At 43.6% G+C, this 21,838-nt stretch overlaps 1 protein-coding gene across 4 annotated transcripts in view; it reads left to right on the plus strand.

Annotated features, from left to right (window-relative positions):
• Positions 1–213: 213 nt before the first annotated feature.
• The window catches only part of RFTN2 (raftlin family member 2), a 327,011-nt gene continuing 305,386 nt past the window's right edge, over positions 214–21,838 (plus strand). For all 4 annotated transcript variants that reach the window (XM_075319049.1, XM_075319047.1, XM_075319050.1 and 1 more), the window contains exon 1: positions 214–532. In XM_075319049.1, coding sequence (XP_075175164.1) covers positions 394–532 — 139 coding nt within the window. In that variant the 5' untranslated portion in view covers positions 214–393. The remainder of the gene's footprint in view (positions 533–21,838) is intronic.

The following is a 21,838-nucleotide window of genomic DNA, read 5'->3' on the forward strand; positions in this document are numbered from 1 at the left end:
AGCTGAAGGACTGGAGAGAAAGTCTTCCCCCTTATATGTCAGCTCTTAATTGCCTTTCCAAATGCTAGCCAAAAGGGGAGGCCACATGCAAGGACAAAGAGCTATTGGTGTCTGCTGCCCAGAAAAAGGATAGGGGGCTGGCTGTAATTTGACGTGGCATGAAAAGTCGTCTCTAAACTCTTTGAATGTCTGTGTAGCTGAATTCAAGAGCTCTCCCACAGAGTCTGCATGGGAAAAAAGGCAAAGCCATGTTTCTGAAAACCAACAGCGAGGATTTTCATGATCTGCTGCATTCAAGGATGGAATATGAGTAGATATATATATATAAGAGTATTCTTTCGCCGGGCTCATCCGTAGATTCTTTGCCTGAGTTTACTAAAAGCAAGTTTTGCCATGGGGTGTGGACTTAGGAAACTAGAGGATTCCGATGACAGCAGTCCTGGAAAAATCTTCTCAACATTAAAACGACCACAAGTTGAAACAAAAAACAACTTGGCATATGAGTACGTCTTACTGGACTTCTCCTTAGAAGGTAAGTTACATTTCATTATAAATTGCGTTTATTCTTAGTCATGTGTTTTGATTTTGTCCACTTTTAGAGAAGACGTTAATAATTAATTGTATACAAATATATAATCACATTTAGAAATCTTTCAGTACGGTATATTGTTCAACAAAGCATATCAAGTTTGTTAACATTTGTTTTTATACTCCTGGTTTACAATCACATCTTCTGTATCTTCTATTATACAGCTCTATATACAAATTCCTGTGACTGGTATGCGTTCCCTTACTCTTTTTTTCTTACAGAGATGAGTCTTCTGTTTAGCATTTTCTCAGATTACTAGATCTATTTCCATAGAATGGGAAAAGTAAATATACAGTCTGGAATGTTAGGCGAGAAGTCTGAAAAATGGCTCAGGATTTAAGCGTATGTGTGTAAATCAGGAGGAAAAAAAAAAGAAAAAGAAATCCCTTTCCCTCTCTTTTTATGTCTTTTCTGTGCAGACATAGCACTAGCATGCTTTGTAAGAGGCCCCTAGTCTCTAGGATGCCCAGGCCAGAGAAAATTTCAGAGCAGAAAGTTGAAAACACAAATAAACAAGCCCAGATGGCTGCCCTCTGGGAACATAGACTCCTCTGTTCTGTCTATATTCACAGCCATTTTATGTTGCTTTGACAATTTTTTTTAATCTTTTTAAATTGAAAAGGACAGTATTATCTCCTGATGAGGTGGAAATATTAAGGAACAACATGAGCTGTTTGGATAAATGTTGTTAGACTCGTTGTATGTGCTTCTCATGAAAGAGCGCTACATTTCCCATACATGTAAAATGGGTGTTTAGTTATGTGAAATCACAATGTATGACTGTGATGTTATTGGAATCTTGAGAGCTATTTAATAAAATATATTTGAATAAGTTAGCTTGTCCAAAATGTACCAGACTACTCCATATCCACTGAATGGTCACCGGAAAAGAAACTCTTTGTAGGGTTCAAATTGCCAAAACCCCTGCCATCAAGTATCTTAGATGCAGAGGCGCAATTATTATGGGTGCAGGGGTTGCAGTCACACCCAGGCCCTGGAGCTTGGTGTGACTGCAGTATGGGGGGGTGCAAACATCAATTTGACCCATATGAGACTACTACTATTAAAGAACCAAGATAGTTTGGGGTCTGTAGGACGTTTTGCATCAAGGTCAAATCTTCAAATTATGCCACTGCTTAAAGGTATTGTTTTATGCCCTATTAGAACATTCAAGTCATAGAATTGCCATGCTGGACTTTAACCATCTATGTTTTATGAGAAATACTACATTTACTTATAGTACAAAGACCTCTGGGAAACGCAGCAGCTTCTCAAAATCAGCTGTCTGCCAGTGGTATGAAATGTCAAGATGAAAGCAGACTTCTGTGGTGAGACATTCTCTTTATTCTCATTACATTTCTCTAGCACTTGATTCCTATTGGATTACTTTGTGGGAATGAATATAGAACAGAAGCTACTACATTGCAGATCAGTTCTCCAGAAGTTTCTTCAGCCATCTTACTAAGCTACACAATCCCCTCATTAGGAAATAGTAACTTCCTAAGACTTGGGCATTGCTGTACATCCGTCCAATGTTATTCCTTCCTGTGACTTTACGGAAAGACACAATGCCAATAGGATTAGAGTCATCCTGTATTTATAAATGCTAAATCTTTTCCAAACCACTGGACAATCCTGGAAACAATTGACTAAAGTTATATTCAATGAAACAGATGTTCATTCATTCCTGAAAAATAGGAGTAATAGAAGCATATGTGTATTAAGTGGTGTCGTTCCATAAATCACCTTCTGCCATGAATGCTTCCAGAAAAATTCAGAGCTCGTTTAGATCTAATGTTTAAAACTAGCAGTAAGCCATCATCACAAGCCACTGATTAGCCCTACACATTTCTCTGTGATGGCTGCAATCACAAGGAGTAACCAGTTGTGTTGAGACAATTTTTTCCGTAGAAGTTCATGATACAGAACCAGGTGTCCATACATAGGCCTTATTTTTTCAGTATTGCACAAGTCCTCCAGTAAGTAAGCGTCTAGGAAAGGCGAAAAAATATGTTGAGATAGAGTTTAGAAACTGTATCAAATGGATATTTCAGGTTTTTAGGGTCGCCAGATTTTTTTCTACAATCCTTCAATGGTAGTTTCATATTTTCTTCGGTTTCTCTGTTTTATACTGTTCATCCTGATGATTAAACAAAACATACTACAAAACATTTTTCATAATCCAGTGCCAAACAACAGCATACTGTCTTATCTCTTAATGGTACCTACTCTATGGGTAGAATGTAGACCCGGCCAAATGGGTCCATGTTGCTAGTTGCAGGCAAAAGAAAAGTGTTCTTTTAGACTCTGTATAGACAATGTACCTTCTTAATATGCTGTAAAATAAGCAAACTATACTATTTCATCCCACAGAATTCAGTAAAAAAAATATTCAAGGGGTTTCCTGGCTTCTACACGCAATCAGCGTACTGTTTTACAAATAAAATCATCCAGTCCTCCCCCTCCCCAGGTCTAGTGTGGCATTTTTGATATAGATAGGACAAGCTGATGAGCTCTGTGATTAGTTGCTGAGATGTTCATGTGAAATAACCACTACAACTAGCAAGCACCAGTACAATGGCAGAGACACATCACTGGATCTGGAGAATATAGGCGAATATGGGCTGATATTATATATAACACAGATACATCAATGTTCATGCTCTAACACCCCTTTAAACTTATGTTTTGGTAACATGGAAATTGCTAGGTGAAGGGAGCCATGTATGGCATTCATCACAGGCATCAGTTAAATGGATAGGTCAAAGGGTTTTCAATAATTTTTCATAACATATTTATTAACTAGGTGCCATAATAGCATATAGGCACTGGCGCAGACACAGACAGATGAGAACCCTTGTGCAAGAACAATATATGGGCCATTATCAGTCCAATAACTCATTGAAATGCACAATTTAATTTGGTTTGGAGGTAGAAATGGGCTCCCCAACCACTGTGTGGCTGCACAGGTTGCACTATTGATAGGTCCGTCCCGGCATATAGATGATGATTGTATTAAATGGAGGGCTTAAAATGTTATCAAATATGTCATAAAACATGTCAATAATCTAATTACAAATCTGTTAACTAGATACCATTATAGTCTATAGGTGAAAAATGGCACAGTTAGGCCTTTGTGTGATATATTTGCTGGAGGCTTTTCCTGACAACAGGATATTCCATAAATGTCCGACGGATGTAGGTTGAACTGCTTTACTTTACAAACTGCTGAGGACACAGTATAGAGATCGTCACCATTCACATCAGACCCTTCCACAAATTCACAATCTACTTTGCCTACTTAGGATACATACTCAAGCTCAATGGTCAACTTGATTTGAAGCCATTTAACAATAGTAAATATTAGGGTGGGAAAGGAAACTAAGACTACCCCAAGGAAACCACTGAAACACAGCGAAAACTTACAAACTAAAGGCAGATGTTGCCCTAAACCAATAGTGCCAGTGCTACAAGGCAACAATACACAATTTCTCATTGTTACTCGTATTAAGATTTAAATCTTATCATGAGTGATGTTATGTAAAAAACGATTGTCATATTCTTGTCTACCAAGAACAAACGTTCTATGAACAAACCCGTGAATGTGAACTAACACATTACTGAAATTATTCACAAGCAGTCAGAACAAAAATGTCTTGTGAAACAGGTTGAATATACTGTGCTGAATATACCATACATGAGCAGAAAACAACTAAAGCCTTCGGAAAAATGAGTTGAGTTACTGTATTTCTCTTGCTTTGGCAACACTAATTGTATTTTGGTCCTGCCAATAAAGCATATTTGAATTTGAATTTGAATTTGATCCCTTTGACAGATGCTCCTATTGAAATAGCACATACCAGTGGTTACTGATGGAATCATCTCAATGACATCCACATTTGTATAGATAACCTCTAAAGAAGGTGTATGGGGAATACACAGTATATACCGTTAAACTGCTGAAAATTTATCAATACTATCACTACTGAAAAAAGTTACTTTAAAGAGGCATTCCAGTTTCAGAAAGCCCTATCCCAAGGCGCACTTTACTTTAAAAAAATCAAACTGTGCTTTATTCACCCTCCATGGGTCTAGCGCTGAGTCTCTCTACGGATGCACCTGGTGTCTGCTATTGTCTGCAGTGCTGATGTCATCAGTGCTGCGGACAATCAGTGAGTTGAATGGCTCACATCGTCTACTTGGGCAGAGCCCCTGAGCTCACTTACTGGCTGCTGTGCTGACAATGTGATTTCATTGACGTAGGTAATGACAAACACAAAGGACAGAGACAGACTCCAGGGAGGGTGAGTAAAGTAGAGTTTATGCTTTTAAACAAACTAGACCTGAGGGACAGGGGGTTTCTGAATCTGGAAAACCCCTTTAATTAGCGTTCTATAGAACTAGGACAACTTTAATGTACAGATTAATGCTAAAATGCATCAAATTCGTACATCTTTATGGAAACCATATGGCAGATAGACAGTTTTCTCCTCATCATTTTCCTGGTTCTACCCTCAACCAGTACTTCTATACTGAAAATAAGATCACATTGATCTACATTAGACTGTAAAGACAAAACATGATCACCTCTCGCTAGTGCGTTGCTAAGTAATAATTCAAACCTACAGCGGGTGAAATAAGTATTGAACACGTCACCAATTTCTAAGTAAATATATTTATAAAGGTGCTATTCACATGAATTTCTCACCAGATGTCTGTAACAACCCATAAAAGGGTGATATAAGAAGTAGTCAGCAGGAAAGTACCTGTGGAGAAGTAGTGACAATAGCCCAGTTTGAAGATTCTGGCCCTAAGGGTCACACCTGCAGCTGTGACGCGTGGGATCCATTTCGGATTTATTAACTACATCCCCAAGAAGAGGGATATAGACCTCATTGTCGGGGGTCTGGCATCCGTATTGTCTAGCATGAAATACTCAACAATTTCCTCACCTATCGGAAGGTCAGTGCGCCCGCAAAGAGTAGGGTATGGCTGGATTCTGGCCTAGGCATGGATGAGAGAGAACTGTCGGTTGTGGTACCTTGTATGCGTTAGCGTCCCCTTTGAGTGGGGTGAAGGGGCCCAACAGACTTAATGAACCAGTTTTTGCCAGCGAGAAGTTGGGTGTAAAAAAGCAAAAAAGAAAATATCATTACTTACAGCAAGATGGAATTTCAGCTGTATATTGTTTTTTGTTAGCGTTATGGCCATAAGACGTAAGCCTACAACCCTCGTCACGGGAACCTCATGCTTGTAGGTCCCTACACTATATATAATATAAAAAAGCAAAAAAGAAAATATCATTACTTACAGCAAGATGGAATTGCAGCTGTATATTGCTCAGGCCAAAAGACTACTACTACTCCAGCAGGATACAGCTAAACCCCCACTAGGTGGAGGCAACACAGGTGCAGGTGGAGCCATTCACACTCACTTCTAAATATGGAGGAGGTGATGGCTGGATGGTAAAACTGCACACTGGTGGCTTGCATAGAGCACTGTTCACACTAGCAGATGCACAGTCACAAACCCGCAGCCTATTAGGTGACGCCCATACTATTAGATCAGGCGGGCTGCCAAGCCGTACCCCCACTGCGCGCTACGTAGGGACAGAAACTCTGATAGCAAGGCCTAACAAAAAGGGACCTGGCTGTATCCTGTACAAAAAGGTTTTTGAGGTTTTTTGTTAGCGTTATGGCCATAAGACGTAAGCCTACAACCCTCGTCACGGGAACCTCATGCTTGTAGGTCCCTACACTATATATAATATAAAAAAGCAAAAAAGAAAATATCATTACTTACAGCAAGATGGAATTGCAGCTGTATATTGCTCAGGCCAAAAGACTACTACTACTCCAGCAGGATACAGCTAAACCCCCACTAGGTGGAGGCAACACAGGTGCAGGTGGAGCCATTCACACTCACTTCCAAATATGGAGGAGGTGATGGCTGGATGGTAAAACTGCACACTGGTGGCTTGCATAGAGCATTGTTCACACTAGCAGACGCAGAGTCACAAACCCGCAGCCTATTAGGTGACGCCCATACTATTAGATCAGGCGGGCTGCCAAGCCGTACCCCCACTGCACGCTACGTAGGGACAGAAACTCTGATAGCAAGGCCTAACATAAAGGGACCTGGCTGTATCCAGTTTTTGAGGTTTTTTGTTAGCGTTATGGCCATAAGACGTAAGCCTACAACCCTCGTCACGGGAACCTCATGCTTGTAGGTCCCTACACTATATATAATATAAAAAAGCAAAAAAGAAAGTGTGAACAGTGCTCTATGCAAGCCACCAGTGTGCAGTTTTACCATCCAGCCATCACCTCCTCCATATTTGGAGTGTGAATGGCTCCACCTGCACCTGTGTTGCCTCCACCTAGTGGGGGTTTAGCTGTATCCTGCTGGAGTAGTAGTAGTCTTTTGGCCTGAGCAATATACAGCTGCAATTCCATCTTGCTGTAAGTAGAGAAGTTGGGTGGCGGATTAATTGGCCTAGAGGTGTCAGACAGAATCCAGGTGCCTGAAGTACGGACAGCTGCTAAATTGTATATTAAACGGAAGTGTGGAAGGAACCACATGGGATGTGTTACGGTGCTGGCAGAGCGCGAGCCAACAAAATGCAAGCGTGGAAGAACAACAAAGTGTATCTGCTTGGAAGAAGAAAATGTGCCTGGACTTTGTTTACTGAGAGAGAGAAAATGGTGTCGCCTGAAAAGTTGCGGAGTTATTTTCTGTGTAGTGCGGCAAAGGGGAGGCGAGCGGGTAAATGACGGCTGCACTGCGGTCTTTTGACCCCTGCAACCACTACTACTACCACTGACTGCCCCCTGCCCACCATCACAGTGGCACATAGAGAGAGATATAAACATACATGTGGGACCGGTGGTAGATAGTGACATACTTTAGGTCAGCCAATGGGGATGAGAACAAGGTTCCAGTAGTCAGTGGTGGCAGTGATGGAGTGTGGTGAGACCACGCTTTATAGAGATCACCGCCATCAGCGTAACTTCCGGGTATCAGGCTGTATCGCTAATGCACATGCATGTGACCTGGCTTGTGATGCTCATTGCTAATGCATACACGTGTGACATCACCGGCAGCAAACGGACCAGGCAAAGGAGTGTGCTTCAATTGCGGTGTCAGTGCGCTTTTAGAAGCAAGTACAGGAGAGAGATGGTTGCAGGGAGGAACATCGTATGTTCATAAGAGAAGAGGGAGGGGACTACCTAGTGATGGGATGTGCAGGAACATGGAGGGGAGCTACACAGACAGGCTCTGGATGGGTGGGGGAATCAGGAGAAGGAAAATAAGAGTTTAATGAGGAGGATATAGGAAGTATTATCATATACAGTACAGACCAAAAGTTTGGACACATCTCATCTCTAGAATAACTGTTAAGAGGAGACTTTGTGCAGCAGGCCTTCATGGTAAAATAGCTGCTAGGAAACCACTGCTAATGACAGGCAACAAGCAGAAGAGACCTGTTTGGGCTAAAGAACACAAGGAATGGACATTAGACCAGTGAAAATCTGTGCTTTGGTCTGATGAGTCCAAATTTTAAATCTTTGGATCCAACCACCTTGTCTTTGTAGAAAAGGTGAACGGATGGACTCTACATGGCTGGTTCCCACTGTGAAGCATGGAGGAGGAGTTGTGATGGTGTGGGTGTGCTTTGCTGGTGACACTGTTGGGGATATATTCAAAATTGAAGGCATACAGAACCAGCATGCCTACCACAGCATCTTGCAGCGGCATGCTATTCCATCAGGTTTGCATTTAGTTGGACCATAATTTATTTTTCAACAGGACAATGACCCCAAACACACCTCCAGGCTGTGTAAGGGCTATTTGACTAAGAAGGAGAGTGATGGGGTGCTACGCCAGATGACCTGGTCTCCACTGTCACCAGAACCAGACCTGAAGCCAATCGAGATGGTTAGGGGTGAGCTGGACCACAGAGTGAAGGCAAAAGGGCCAACAAGTGCTAAGCATCTCTGGGAACTCCTTCAAGACTGTTGGAAGAACATTTCCGGTGACTACCTCTTGAAGCTCATCAAGAGAATGCCAAGAGTGTGCAAAGTAGCAATGAAAGCAAAAGGTGGCTACTTTGAAGAACCTAGAATAGAAGCCATAATTTCAGTTGTTTAACACTTTTTAAGTATTTCATTCCACATGTTTTAATTCATAGTTTTGATGCCTTCAATGTGAATCTACAATTTTCAGAGTCCTGAAAATAAAGAAAACTCTTTGAATGAGAAGGTGTGTCCAAACTTTTGGTCTGTACTGTAGTGAAATATAATAAACAAGTAGGGAAATGGAGTACATAGGTAACACATTATGAGGAAAATTGCATGATAATTCCATGGACAAATATCATCCCATAATTACATAATTATTAACATGATTATTAACACATTCTGCATGAACTCCATGGAGTAAAGGGGAGACGTTCATGGAATATCAGACCTCGCGCTTGCCATAATGCATGGGTCAGAGAGTACGCAAGTCAAAAGCTGGTTTCATATTTGCGGTTGAGACCATATGGCTCTAGAATTTGTAGGGTGTGGATCCAGAAAGCCCCATGGTCCCGCGAGGTCTTTATCCTATTGCCACCTCTCCTAGGAGGTGGGACATGTTCCAAGACTTGAAATCTAAGTTGAGCGATGGAATGGCCGTGTGAAATGAAATGTTGCTGGAATGGGAAGTACAGTTTGCCGGCACCGAATTGTTGATTTGTGTTTTCTTATGTGGTATCGGATATGCTGTGTGGTTTCACCGACAGTACAGAGACCACATGGGCATTTGATAAGGTAAACTATCTAATTGGATTTGCAAGTAAAAAAACATTGTATGGGAAATTTCTTCCCAGTCCGTAGATGTATAAAGTGTTCTCCCTTAGTGAGGTTAGAACATTGCACACAATGTAAAGATGAGACTGTGCCTTTCGAACTATAAATAGAAGGCTCTGGCGTGTCCTGGGTTTGGAGGGGAAAATGTTGACTCACACCAAATGATCTTTGAGGTTTTGTGGACATTTGTGACAAATTGGGGGAGTTGTTGAAATTCCTTGACTTCAGGATATGCATTGTGTAATAGGGGCCAATGTCTGAGGATGACCTGTTTAATCAGGAGAGAAGTGATGGCACCGCAAATATGACACCAGCTTTTGACTTGAATTAACCTCTTACCCATACATTATGGCAAGCGCGAGGTCTGATATTCCATGAACTTCTCCCCTTTACTCTGCTGAGTTCCTGCAGAATGTGTTGATAATCAAGTTAATAATTGTCTACATATATATATATATATATATATATATATATATATACATATATATATATATATATATATATATATATATATATATATACATAATTGTCTAATTCTGTCTGTCTGTAATGGATTTCCCGCACCGCTGATTGGTCGCGCCAGCCGCCAGCGACCAATTAGCGACAGGCACAGTCCGGCAGCAGATTGGTGCGGGATTTGAACCACGCTTTGCTGATTCGTTGCACACAGACACCGCCGCACACAGACACCGCCACACACAGAAGCCTCTATATACACCCCAGCAGCCTCTATATATACCCCAGCAGTCTTTATATACACCCCAGCATATACACCCCAGCAGCCTTTATATACACCCCACAAGCCAAAGCCTCTATATATATCCCAGCAGCAGCCTCCAGCACACAGTAAAAGAAAAAAATGATTATACTCACCTTGCACTTTCTTCTCTTTTCATACTCTGTAGTACTTTCTCCCTCCCCTCGCTGGCCCTGCAGGCTGGGAGATGCGGCTGCTTACTATTTCCTCCTTGGCATGTCCCGCCCACCTCTCTGCTCAGCTGCCTCCGGATTGGATGTGGGTGTTTCTGAGGGAGTGGTGCAGGCTACATAAACTACTGTACATAAATATTCTAGAATACCCGATGCGCTAGAATCGGGCCACCATCTAGTGGGATTATATTTGTCCATAGAATTATCATGCAATTTTCCTCATAATGTGTTACCTACTGTATGTACTCCACTTGCCTACTTGTTCATTATATTTTGCTATATGATAATACCTCCTATATCCTCCTCATTAAACTCTTTTTTTTTACTTTTTTTATAGATCTCCTGAATCCCCCACCCATCCAGAGCCTGTCTGTGCACCTCCCCTCCATGTTCCTGCACATCCCATCACCAGATAGTCCCCTCCCTCTTCTCTTGCGAACATACGGAGTTCCTCCCTGCGACCATCTCTCTCCTATATTTGCTTCTAACAGTGCACTGACACCAGGGGCCGTCACACGCATGTGCAATTGTGGCACCCCTGAGGTTCATGTCGCCACAGGGTACTGCACCTCAATTAAGGTGTGGTATCTATCTCAGTGTCAGAGTTCCAGGATTTCCAGTTTTCTTCTGAAGGATCTTGCCCTTTGTTAACATGGAGTTTTTTGTTCTGTTGCCCTACTTCCTGTTCATCTGTTTAAAAGCCCGCCCCTAAGCTTAGTCTAGTTGCTTGAGTATACTGCTTCCTGTCTACTCCTGCCCTGCTGCTATTGGTTCCTGATTGCTATTTGGATCCTGTTGAAACACCCGACACCGGCTCTGGACTTCACCTGGTCTCATCAAGCTGTGCCTGGACTCCGTCTGCCATCTCTGGTCGGCACTTCTGCCCAGTTCCTTCCGTTTCATATCCACCTTAGGACTCACATCACATACGGACATTTTTGGACTATACCTGTTGCCCTTTCGTGTCCTGGCTGCTGCGCATTTAGGCCTTCTGGGGTGATCGCCAGACAGTCCCTGTATAGGGGTTCGCTCCTGGTGGTCTCCCTGGGGGAGTCCGGTGCGCGGCCCCGGGAATTCCCCTTTGCTCCGAACCTGGCAGGTATTTACTGTGTTTATGTTCTACTGTGTTTATATTCTGTTCTGTGTACATATTGTTGGTTGCATATTATAAACGTCTTTGCACCAAGAACCCGTCTCTGGTTGTCATTGCCTTAACGCAATCGAAATCCTCAGTTCATACAATAGTATTACATTATACTCAAGTCACTAAGAGGATTTCGCTGGGCAATGATGGAGACACAAGTAAATCAACTTTTCTCCATGATTAACTCCTTGCAGCAGGAGATGGAGGCGGTGCACACTAAACCTAGAGAGGTGGAGGTACAGCTGGGCCACAGTCACCAGGTATTTGGTCTGGCTATTCAGGATTTGCAAGTCAGAGTGGAGGCTCAGGAAGCCGCCCCCACTACGTCCGTATCATCAGCTCCTGGTATGCCTATGTTACCCCCATTTCGTTTCAGTGGCGATCGAAGTCAGTTCCATGGGTTTGTTAATCAGTGTATACTGTTTTTTGATGTACATGCTGATTATTACCGGTCTGACCGGTCAAAGGTGTTATGCATAATCATGTTGTTAACATCACAAGCACTGGCTTGGGCTAATCCTATGATTGAGAATCGTGATATCCGTTTAAATAACCTGGCTGATTTTTTAACAGCCATGGCACAAATGTTTGATTATCCTAATCGCCGTGCTACCGCTGAATCGGCTCTGCTTTCCTTACGTCAGGGAAAGCGGTCTGTCATCGAATACGCCACCGAGTTCAAGAGGTTAGTGGCAGACACCGACTGGGGAAACAATGCGCTATTGTCAGTTTTCAGAAAGGGTCTGTCCGGTACCATCAAGGACGAGGTAGCTCGTGCCGAATCTCCACGGGATTTTGAACAGTTTCTCCATCACTGTGTGCGTATCGATACCCGCTTGACGGAACGTAGACAGGAAAAATGGGCAGCTGTAAACCGGGTAACCGACTTTGCTTTCCCTTCTAGGGAACCCGCTCACAAGATGCCATGGGAGGCCGAGGATGTTCCTATGCAAGTGGACTCTATGCAAAGGCGAGAGACCAATGAACGTCGTGAACATCGGCTCCGTGAGCGTTTGTGTTTCTATTGTGGTCAATCGGACCATTTTCTGATTGATTGCCCAAAACGTCCCAATCGCCCGAATAAGGTACTAGCAGCAGTGGCAGAGTGTGACAACACTGACGCAGAGTCCGACGTCTCTGAAACCAGTATACACCTGGATGCGGTAGTTCCCTCGACAGTGATGTCAACTTCACCTAAGCACCCGGAAGGGAAATACACCCATTGCTCGCTTCCCATTCAGATTCGGTGGGAGGGAAAGTTAATTCCTACATCTGCTATGATAGACTCTGGGGCAGGGGGAAATTTCATGGACTCTTCTTTTGCCAGGAAACACAGTATCCAGACTCAACAAAGATCCTCACCGGTTACCATGGAGACGGTAGACGGTTCTCCATTAGTTTCCGGACCAGTTGATCGGGAGACAGTACCCCTTGAATGTGTGATGAAACCAGGTCAGCAGGAGACCCTTGTTTTCATGTTGATTTCTTCTCCCCATTTTCCGATAATTTTAGGAATTCCTTGGCTGCGGTCTACAAATCCAGTCATCGATTGGGAGACTAAAGAAATATCCTTCCCACCCCAGAGTGGTCCGACCATTAGTCCAACTGTACCGGTTCCGGTAACACAGAACACGGAGGGCACTGTACAGGTACCTGTTCTACCCCCGGTTTATAATGAATTTGCAGATATATGCGACAAAAAAAAAGCAGATCGGCTTCCCCCGCATAGACCGTATGATTGTCCCATAGAATTACTCCCAGGGGCAGAGATCCCGTTTGGTCATGTCTACCCGTTGGCGGCACCAGAGTTACAAGCACTAAAAGATTATATCGATGAAAACCTAGCCAAGGGATTTATTCGACCTTCTACCTCACCAGCGGGGGCACCCATTTTTTTCGGGAAGAAGAAAAAGGGGACTCTGAGACCTTGTATCGACTACCGGGAACTAAATAAGATAACCATCCGGAACCGGTATCCGTTGCCGTTGATTCCCGAACTATTGGAGAGAGTACAACAGGCCAAAATATTTACTAAATTGGATCTCCGTGGGGCATATAATCTACTCCGCATACGTCCCGGGGACGAGTGGAAAACAGCGTTCAGATGTCGGTATGGACATTATGAGTATCTAGTGATGCCCTTCGGACTCTGTAACGCTCCTGCGGCTTTCCAACACCTAGTCAACGATATTTTTAGGGATATAATGGACCAGTTCATGGTGATTTACCTGGATGATATCTTGATCTTTTATGATTCCCTACAGGAACACCAGGAGCACGTCAAGACCATACTTACCCGTCTGAGGGATAACCACCTGTATATTAAACTGGAGAAGTGCGAATTCCATTGCTCAAAGATACAATTTTTAGGATATGTCATCTCTCCTCAGGGACTCAACATGGAGTCTGGCAAGATACGGGCAATTCTAGACTGGCCGGAACCGGGAAACATCAAGGAGGTACAACGCTTTGTCGGTTTTGCTAATTTTTACAGACGCTTTATCCGCAACTTTTCAGAGATCGTCCATCCTATCACCCTGTTAACCAAAAAGGGCAGAAATTCGTGTGGTCCGCCCAGGCCCAGGAAGCTTTCAATCATCTCAAGGTTTGTTTTACCTCAGCGCCAATACTAATACACCCGAATCCCGCACTCCCTTTTATTGTGGAAGTCGATGCTTCCGATTATGCATTAGGGGCTATCTTTTCACAGAGGACTGGGGACAAGAGTCTCTTGCACCCGTGTGCCTTCTTTTCTCACCGGTTGTCCCCTGCAGAAAAGAACTATGACATTGCGGACAAGGAATTGTTGGCGATTATTTCTGCTTTTAAGGAATGGAGACACCGCTTACAGGGAGCAGAGCAACAAGTAGTAGTTCTCACAGACCATCGTAACCTGGAATTCCTTAAATCTGCCAGGTGCCTGTCTCCACGGCAAGCCCGTTGGAGCCTGTTCCTTAACCAGTTCAATTTTATCGTCACGTAGCGTCCAGGGTCACGTAATGGGAAAGCCGATGCCTTATCCCGAATCCACGCCATGGACTCCGTATCTGGAACCCCGTCTCAGACCGTTTTATCAGATGTCAATTTTGTTGGAGTAATCCGGGACCAGGACTTGTGGAAGGACATCAAGCTGACCTATGATGGTGACGTATTTCTTGCTGCCCCCCCAAATGATGTGACTCTTGTCCTTCGGAATGGTGTGTGGTTGAGAGAGCGACGTATTTATGTCCCGGAGGCTGTAAGACTTCGGGTTCTCAAGTTGGTCCATGACTCTGTGTTGGCAGGTCATGGGGGGTACAGAAGACGCAGGAATTTCTGAGTCGTTTTTTCTGGTGGCCTACCTGTTTAAAGGATGTGAAAGACTATGTCCACTCATGTGTGGTTTGTGCCTGGTGCAAGGTCCCTCGTGTGGCTCCTACGGGACTCCTTCAACCGTTACCCGTGCCATCTCACCCTTGGGGATCCATCTCAATGGATTTTATTGTGGAGTTGCCCGTCTCGGGCGGTTACAATACCATTTTGGTGGTAGTAGATCGGTTGACAAAGGCTGCTCACTTTATTCCATGTACCGGTCTTCCCTCAGCTGCAGAGACAGTGGATTTGGTTATCCAGAATATATTTCGGTTGCATGGGGTACCGGATGAGATCATCTCTGACCGGGGCGTGCAGTTCACTTCTAAGTTCTGGAAAGGGTTTTGTTCGGCACTCCATATTGATGTCTGTTTGTCTTCTGCATACCATCCCCAGACAAATGGGCAAACAGAATGGACTAATCAAACCCTGGAGCAGTACCTGCGATGTTATGTCAGCCATCTGCAGGATGATTGGTTGAAGCTGCTTCCTTTGGCGGAGTTCTCGTATAACAACACTCAGAGCAGCTCCACTAAGGTAACGCCCTTTTTCGCTAACTTGGGTTATCATCCGAGTATTTTGCCTAGGTCACCGGTAGCAGTTTCGGTGCCCACAGTGGAGGACAGATTGACGGAGCTACAGCAAAATCTGGAGGTTTTGAAGAACTCTTTGGCTTTGGCTCAGGAGCGTTACAAGAAGTCGGCAGACACTCACCGGAAACAGGCACCCATGTATACGGTAGGGGACTCGGTGTGGTTATCCACCAAGAATCTAAAACTGGGTGTTCCTTCGCAGAAGCTGGGGCAGAAATTCATTGGTCCGTTCAAGATCACCGGGATAGTGAGCTCTGTGGCCTGTCGGCTGAAGCTACCACGGAATTTGAAGGTACACCCAGTCTTTCACGTTTCCCTGCTGAAACCGGTTTCCCCTAATTCGTTTCAGGGTCGTATCGTGCCTCCTCCTACACCGGTGATGGTTGATGGCCAGAAGCAGTATGTGGTTGAGGACATTATTGACTCCCGGCTCCATCGGCATCGGCTTCAGTATCTGGTTCGTTGGCAGGGGTACTCCCCCGAGGACGATTCCTGGGAACCTGTGGGTAACAGCCGAGTGCCCCATCAAAGGAACCCGGACAAGCCTGGCCCTGGTTCGTCCTGAGGCCGTTTCTGGGGGGGGGGAGTACTGTCAGAGTTCCAGGATTTCCAGTTTTCTTCTGAAGGATCTTGCCCTTTGCTAACATGGAGTTTTCTTTTCTGTTGCCCTACTTCCTGTTCATCTGTTTAAAAGCCCACCCCTAAGCTTAGTCTAGTTGCTTGAGTATACTGCTTCCTGTCTACTCCTGCCCTGCTGCTCTTGGTTCCTGATTGCTATTTGGATCCTGTTGAAACACCCGACACCGGCTCTGGACTTCACCTGGTCTCATCAAGCTGTGCCTGGACTCCGTCTGCCGTCTCTGGTCGGCACTTCTGCCCGGTTCCTTCCGTTTCATATCCACCTTAGGACTCACATCACGTACGGACATTTTTGGACTATACCTGTTGCCCTTTCGTGTGCCGGCTGCTGCGCATTTAGGCCTTCTGGGGTGATCGCCAGACAGTCCCTGTATAGGGGTTCGCTCCTGGTGGTCTCCTTGGGGGAGTCCGGTGCGCGGCCCCGGGAATTCCCCTTTGCTCCGAACCTGGCAGGTATTTACTGTGTTTATGTTCTGTTCTGTGTACATATTGTTGGTTGCATATTATAAATGTCTTTGCACCAAGAACCCGTCTCTGGTTGTCATTGCCCTAACGCAATCGAAATCCTCAGTTCATACAATAGTATTACACTCAGGTAAGGAGGGGGTTAATCACCGGTGTTCCACATTCATACACTACATACAGCTTACGAACCTTCACATAGGGTGGGTTGGCTCAGGGTAGGCAGGGGGATGGTCATAACGGTCATGAGACTTCCCGGTCACTGAAGCCAGCCACCTGGGGGAATGGGTTCCACCTAGGGTAGATATAAGCGCAACACACTCACATCAATTGCAGATCCGTCAGGACCATAGTTCTGGCAAGACATCTTTAGAAAACTTGGTCTTTTACTGGGCCATTAGGCTTCGATCGGGGTACCTAACTGCGGAGGGGGACATCCTAGAAATAGAACTCTCACTCCTTCTTCTCACCAAACACCAGTGATGACCCCTTGCCGAATCTGGGATTGTCCTAAGCCCATCATGGCAGTGACCAGTGTGACTGGGCTGGCAGCTAAAGTTGTGAGTAAACTACACCCTGAACCCGCAGAGACTGTGTTGGCTCATCCTTACCGGCGCTGCCACCCAGCACTTAGGCGCCAACGGCCATTACAAACCTCATCATCCGCCCGGAGCCCGCTCTGCCTGTGGGGAGCGACACCATCCCGGCTGTCATAATACCTGCCCCGGAGAGGAATTCTGCAGCAGCTACTACTGGCTGTGTACCACAGGTGGCGTCATGACAAACTCTCCCCATTACCCTGCTTCCCCCACCATTTAACTGTACGCCTCGGGGCAATGTTACTGGGAAAGGCCACCCTGTGACAACGCCTGCCCCGACCCGAAATGGCTCGGCGACGAGTAGGCTAACCATCTGCCCCGTGGGGCGCTACAAAATTGCAGCACACTCCTCTGCCTGGTCTGTTTGTTGCCGGTGATGTTACATGCGTGTGCATTAGCGATGCGTGTCACCAGCCACGTCTCACGCATGCGCATTAGCGATACCTGGAAGTTATGCTGGCAGCGGTAATCTCTATAAAGCGTGGTCTCACCACGCTCCATCACTGCCACCATATTCGCTGCCACCACTAATAACTGGGACCCTGTCCTCATCACCATTGGCTGGCCTAAGGTATCTCACTATCCACCACCGGTCCCATATGTATGTTTATATTTCTCTCTATGTGCCACCATTATATATTTCCCTCATTTCTCCCCACAGGTGCTCTTTCCACCTTACCACCTATATTTCATTCCCCTCTTTTGCATCATTATGGTATGTTAACAAGATGTTATACAGATGTTACTGTGTACATGTTCTCTATGGGCCATAAGTCCATCACTATTTAGGCTCCACCTACAGGCAGCCTGTATTTTCCTCACATAATAATGATGATGATTGTTTTATATATCTTTATTCAAACGTGCTTACCTATTCATTGCAATGATCTGCATTCTTTACCATTTGTAGCATATTTTCTGCAACTACGGGTACCTTACTCGAAATACTGTCTAAAGATGAGAGACCCGTCTAATTCCCCTCAACCCTATTATATGTATGTATATCCATATTTCCTGTTTGTTCATGTACAGTCATATGAAAAAGTTTGGGCACCTCTATTAATGTTAACCTTTTTTCTTTATAACAATTTGTTTTTTTGCAACAGCTATTTCAGTTTCATATATCTAATAACTGATGGACTGAGTAATATTTCTGGATTGAAATGAGGTTTATTGTACTAACAGAAAATGTGCAATCCGCATTTAAACAAAATATGACCGGTGCAAAAGTATGGGCACCCTTATCAATTTCTTGATCTGAACACTCCTAACTACTTTTTACTGACTTACTAAAGCACTAAATTGGTTTTGTAACCTCATTAAGCTTTGAACTTCATAGGCAGGTGTATCCAATCATGAGAAAAGGTATTTAAGGTGGCCACTTGCAATTTGTTCTCCCATTTGAATCTCCTATGAAGAGTGGCATCATGGGCTCCTCAAAACAACTCTCAAATGATCTGAAAACAAAGATTATTCAACATAGTTGTTCAGGGGAAGGATACAAAAAGTTGTCTCAGAGATTTAAACTGTCAGTTTCCACTGTGATGAACATAGTAAGGAAATGGAAGAACACAGGTACAGTTCTTGTTAAGCCCAGAAGTGGCAGGCCAAGAAAAATATCAGAAAGGCAGAAAAGAAGAATGGTGAGAACAGTCAAGGACAATCCACAGACCACCTCCAAAGACCTGCAGCTTCATCTTGCTGCAGATGGTGTCAATGTGCATCGGTCAACAATACAGCGCACGTTGCACAAGGACAAGCTGTATGGGAGAGTAATGGAAAGAAAGGAAAAAGATCCGGCACAACCTCTTCTAAGATAAAATCATCCAAACTTTATTTTTGAATATTAAAAAAGTTCCATCCGTGAAACCGAAAGAGGTGTTAATCCATGGAAACTTAACGCGTTTCGGACTTCCGCATTAAAACAAAAAAGAGTCCTTAATGATAAGTAATCTATGTATACCATACGGCTACTAAAATAGACTAGTTCACTAGGTGGACACAAAGGAAGGGCTGGCTATCCCTAAATGCACACATCTGTCATGGGTGTTATTCAACACACATAATTACAAGCAAGAAGTTGACCAGGTAACATGCCATAGTAAACCAAAATTACATGCATGCGTATCAAAATGAACATACACACCCTTAATGTTGGTAAAATTATTCCAACAGATCATAATGTTTTAAGAAAAAAAAAAAAAAAAATAAAATATATATATATATATATATATATATATGTACATACATTCTGATATAAAAGACTGCCCATATATGAGTATGTAAGCGCATAGGCAGAAATGTATAGAAAGACATATGTATATAAAGAAAACCTCCGATTGTAAATATGCAATATCCAAAACAATCCGGGGATCATACAAAAATGCTCATCCAAAGAGGAGAGAATGTCCGACCAGAAAAAATGTGTATGTCCAGATATACATGCATGTTCATTTATATAAATGCCTATGTGAAAAAAATTCCCTTTTTCCACCGAAATAAATACCGGCATTATGTTCACATTATAGCGATTATATATTCATGCATAACTTGAATTGAAAAATTCTTCTAAACCGAGTATAAGGCAATAGACATCTCACCGAATATCCTTAGCAGATGAAAATACGGGATGATGAAATATAAAACTAATCTAGATGTATCAAAAAATATAATGCAAATCAGAGCGGTAATTAAAACCGCCAGGGTATCTTGAATCCAACCGCAGGATCCATTTAGCCTCCGCTAGTAAAAGAGCCTGAAACCAATCACCTCCACGGGGGAATCTGGGAACAGACTCCACACCCGTGATTATCAGAGATGAAAAATCTGCTGAGTGACACTCAATGTAATGTCTGGTAAGGCCAGACAGAGAAAGTTTCCTAACTAATGCCACATAATTCAGAGAGGTTTTATCTTGGGCTGCTGATGGTATTCGGACATGCTCAGAAATCCTAGCCCTCAATGCTCTGGAAGTGCAACCTACATAATTTTTACCGCATAATGTGCATGTGGCTACATAAACCACATGTGTGCAAGCACAATTAATAAAAGATTGAATGTTGAAACACTCTCCATTTCTGTTCAAAAAGGACTTGTTATTGCGCATAAAGCGACAAAGACCACAACGATTAGACCCACATTTATATGAGCCGGTGACATTAAGCCAGGTTTTATTAGTCTTCCTAGAAGAATACATACTAGGGGCCACTAAATTTCCGATGGTACAAGCTTTTCTGGCCACAATATTAATCCCTGGATGAAGGATCGTGTTCAAAGTAGCATCCTGACATAAAAGGGGAATAAACCGCTGGATAATTCGCTTAATCTGAAAGAAGTCAGTACTGAATGGTGTGGAGAAGGTAACCCGATTACTAGGGGTGGTCAGTATGGAGCGATCTTTCAATAAATCAGATCTAGTTCTACTGGCTGCTATAGAAGTGGCTCTATTTAGAACACGATAAGAATATCCCCTTTCACTAAGTCTATGTTTAATGCGGGCTGCCTCATCATTATAAGACACCTCCAATGAACACGATCGTTTTGCTCGCAAAAATTCTCCCACGGGTAAATTAAGTAACGTGTGGGGCATATGGCAGCTACTGGCATGGAGGGAGGTGTTCCCACAAATAGGTTTCCTATACAAAGTGGAGTGGGTAACGCCAGACAGAGGATCCCCAGACAGCAAGATGTCCAAAAAGGGGGCCGATTCCATGTGCAAATTCATAATAAATCTCAAATTAAGAGAATTCTCATTGAAATAAACATTGAGGGCCTCCATGGCCTGCTGGGGGGAATTATAACCATCTGCCCTAGATATCAGGATCTGGTCAACAATATATCTTGCGTACCAAAAAATTAAATCCAAAAATGGGTTGTTATCCACATAGATATATTGCTCCTCCCAGTAGGCCATGTAAATATTGGCCAAAGCACATAAAAAACACGCCCCCATAGGGCAACCGGCTGTCTGGAGAAAAAAGACCCCATTAAACTGAAAAAAATTGTCGGTCAACAAAAAACCAGTGGTCATAAGAATAAATTCTTTAGTTACATCATCCAATGGGCTGTATTTCTCCAAGTGAAAATATAGGGCTTGAATGGCTTCCCTGTGTGGTATACTGGGATATAACGAATTTACATCACTCGTTATCCAGAAAAGGTTGTCAGACCATGGTATTCTCTCCAAACACTGTAACAAACTTTTGGTGTCTCTTATATATCCCGTAGTTCGCTTCATGAGAGGCTGTATATAATGATCCAACCAATCACTCAGGTTGCTAGTTAGAGACCCAGTACTGGCAACTATCGGTCTTAAAGGGGGAGGAAAAATACCCTTGTGGATCTTCGGAAGACCCTGGAATATGGGACAAACCGGAGAATCAACAAGAAGGTATTCATAAGTTTTTTTATTCAAAACCCCCCATTCAAGTCCCCGTAATAGTAAGGTATGCAGCTTGGAAGAAAAATCAGATGTAGGGTCACAGGGAAGCCGTCTATAGGTGGAAGTATCACTCAAAATCGCATTAACCTCCTTCTCATACAGTGTGCTTTCCAGCACTACTACTGAACCTCCCTTGTCTGCCTTGCGAACAACAATATAATCATTACCCTTCAGATCCTTCAATGCCCTCCTCTCCAAGGATGATAAATTATCTTGGGTTTGGGTATTCTTAGAAAGT

This window comes from Anomaloglossus baeobatrachus, chromosome 7 (assembly GCF_048569485.1).
Source record: "Anomaloglossus baeobatrachus isolate aAnoBae1 chromosome 7, aAnoBae1.hap1, whole genome shotgun sequence".
NCBI classification, from domain to species: Eukaryota; Metazoa; Chordata; class Amphibia; order Anura; family Aromobatidae; genus Anomaloglossus; species Anomaloglossus baeobatrachus.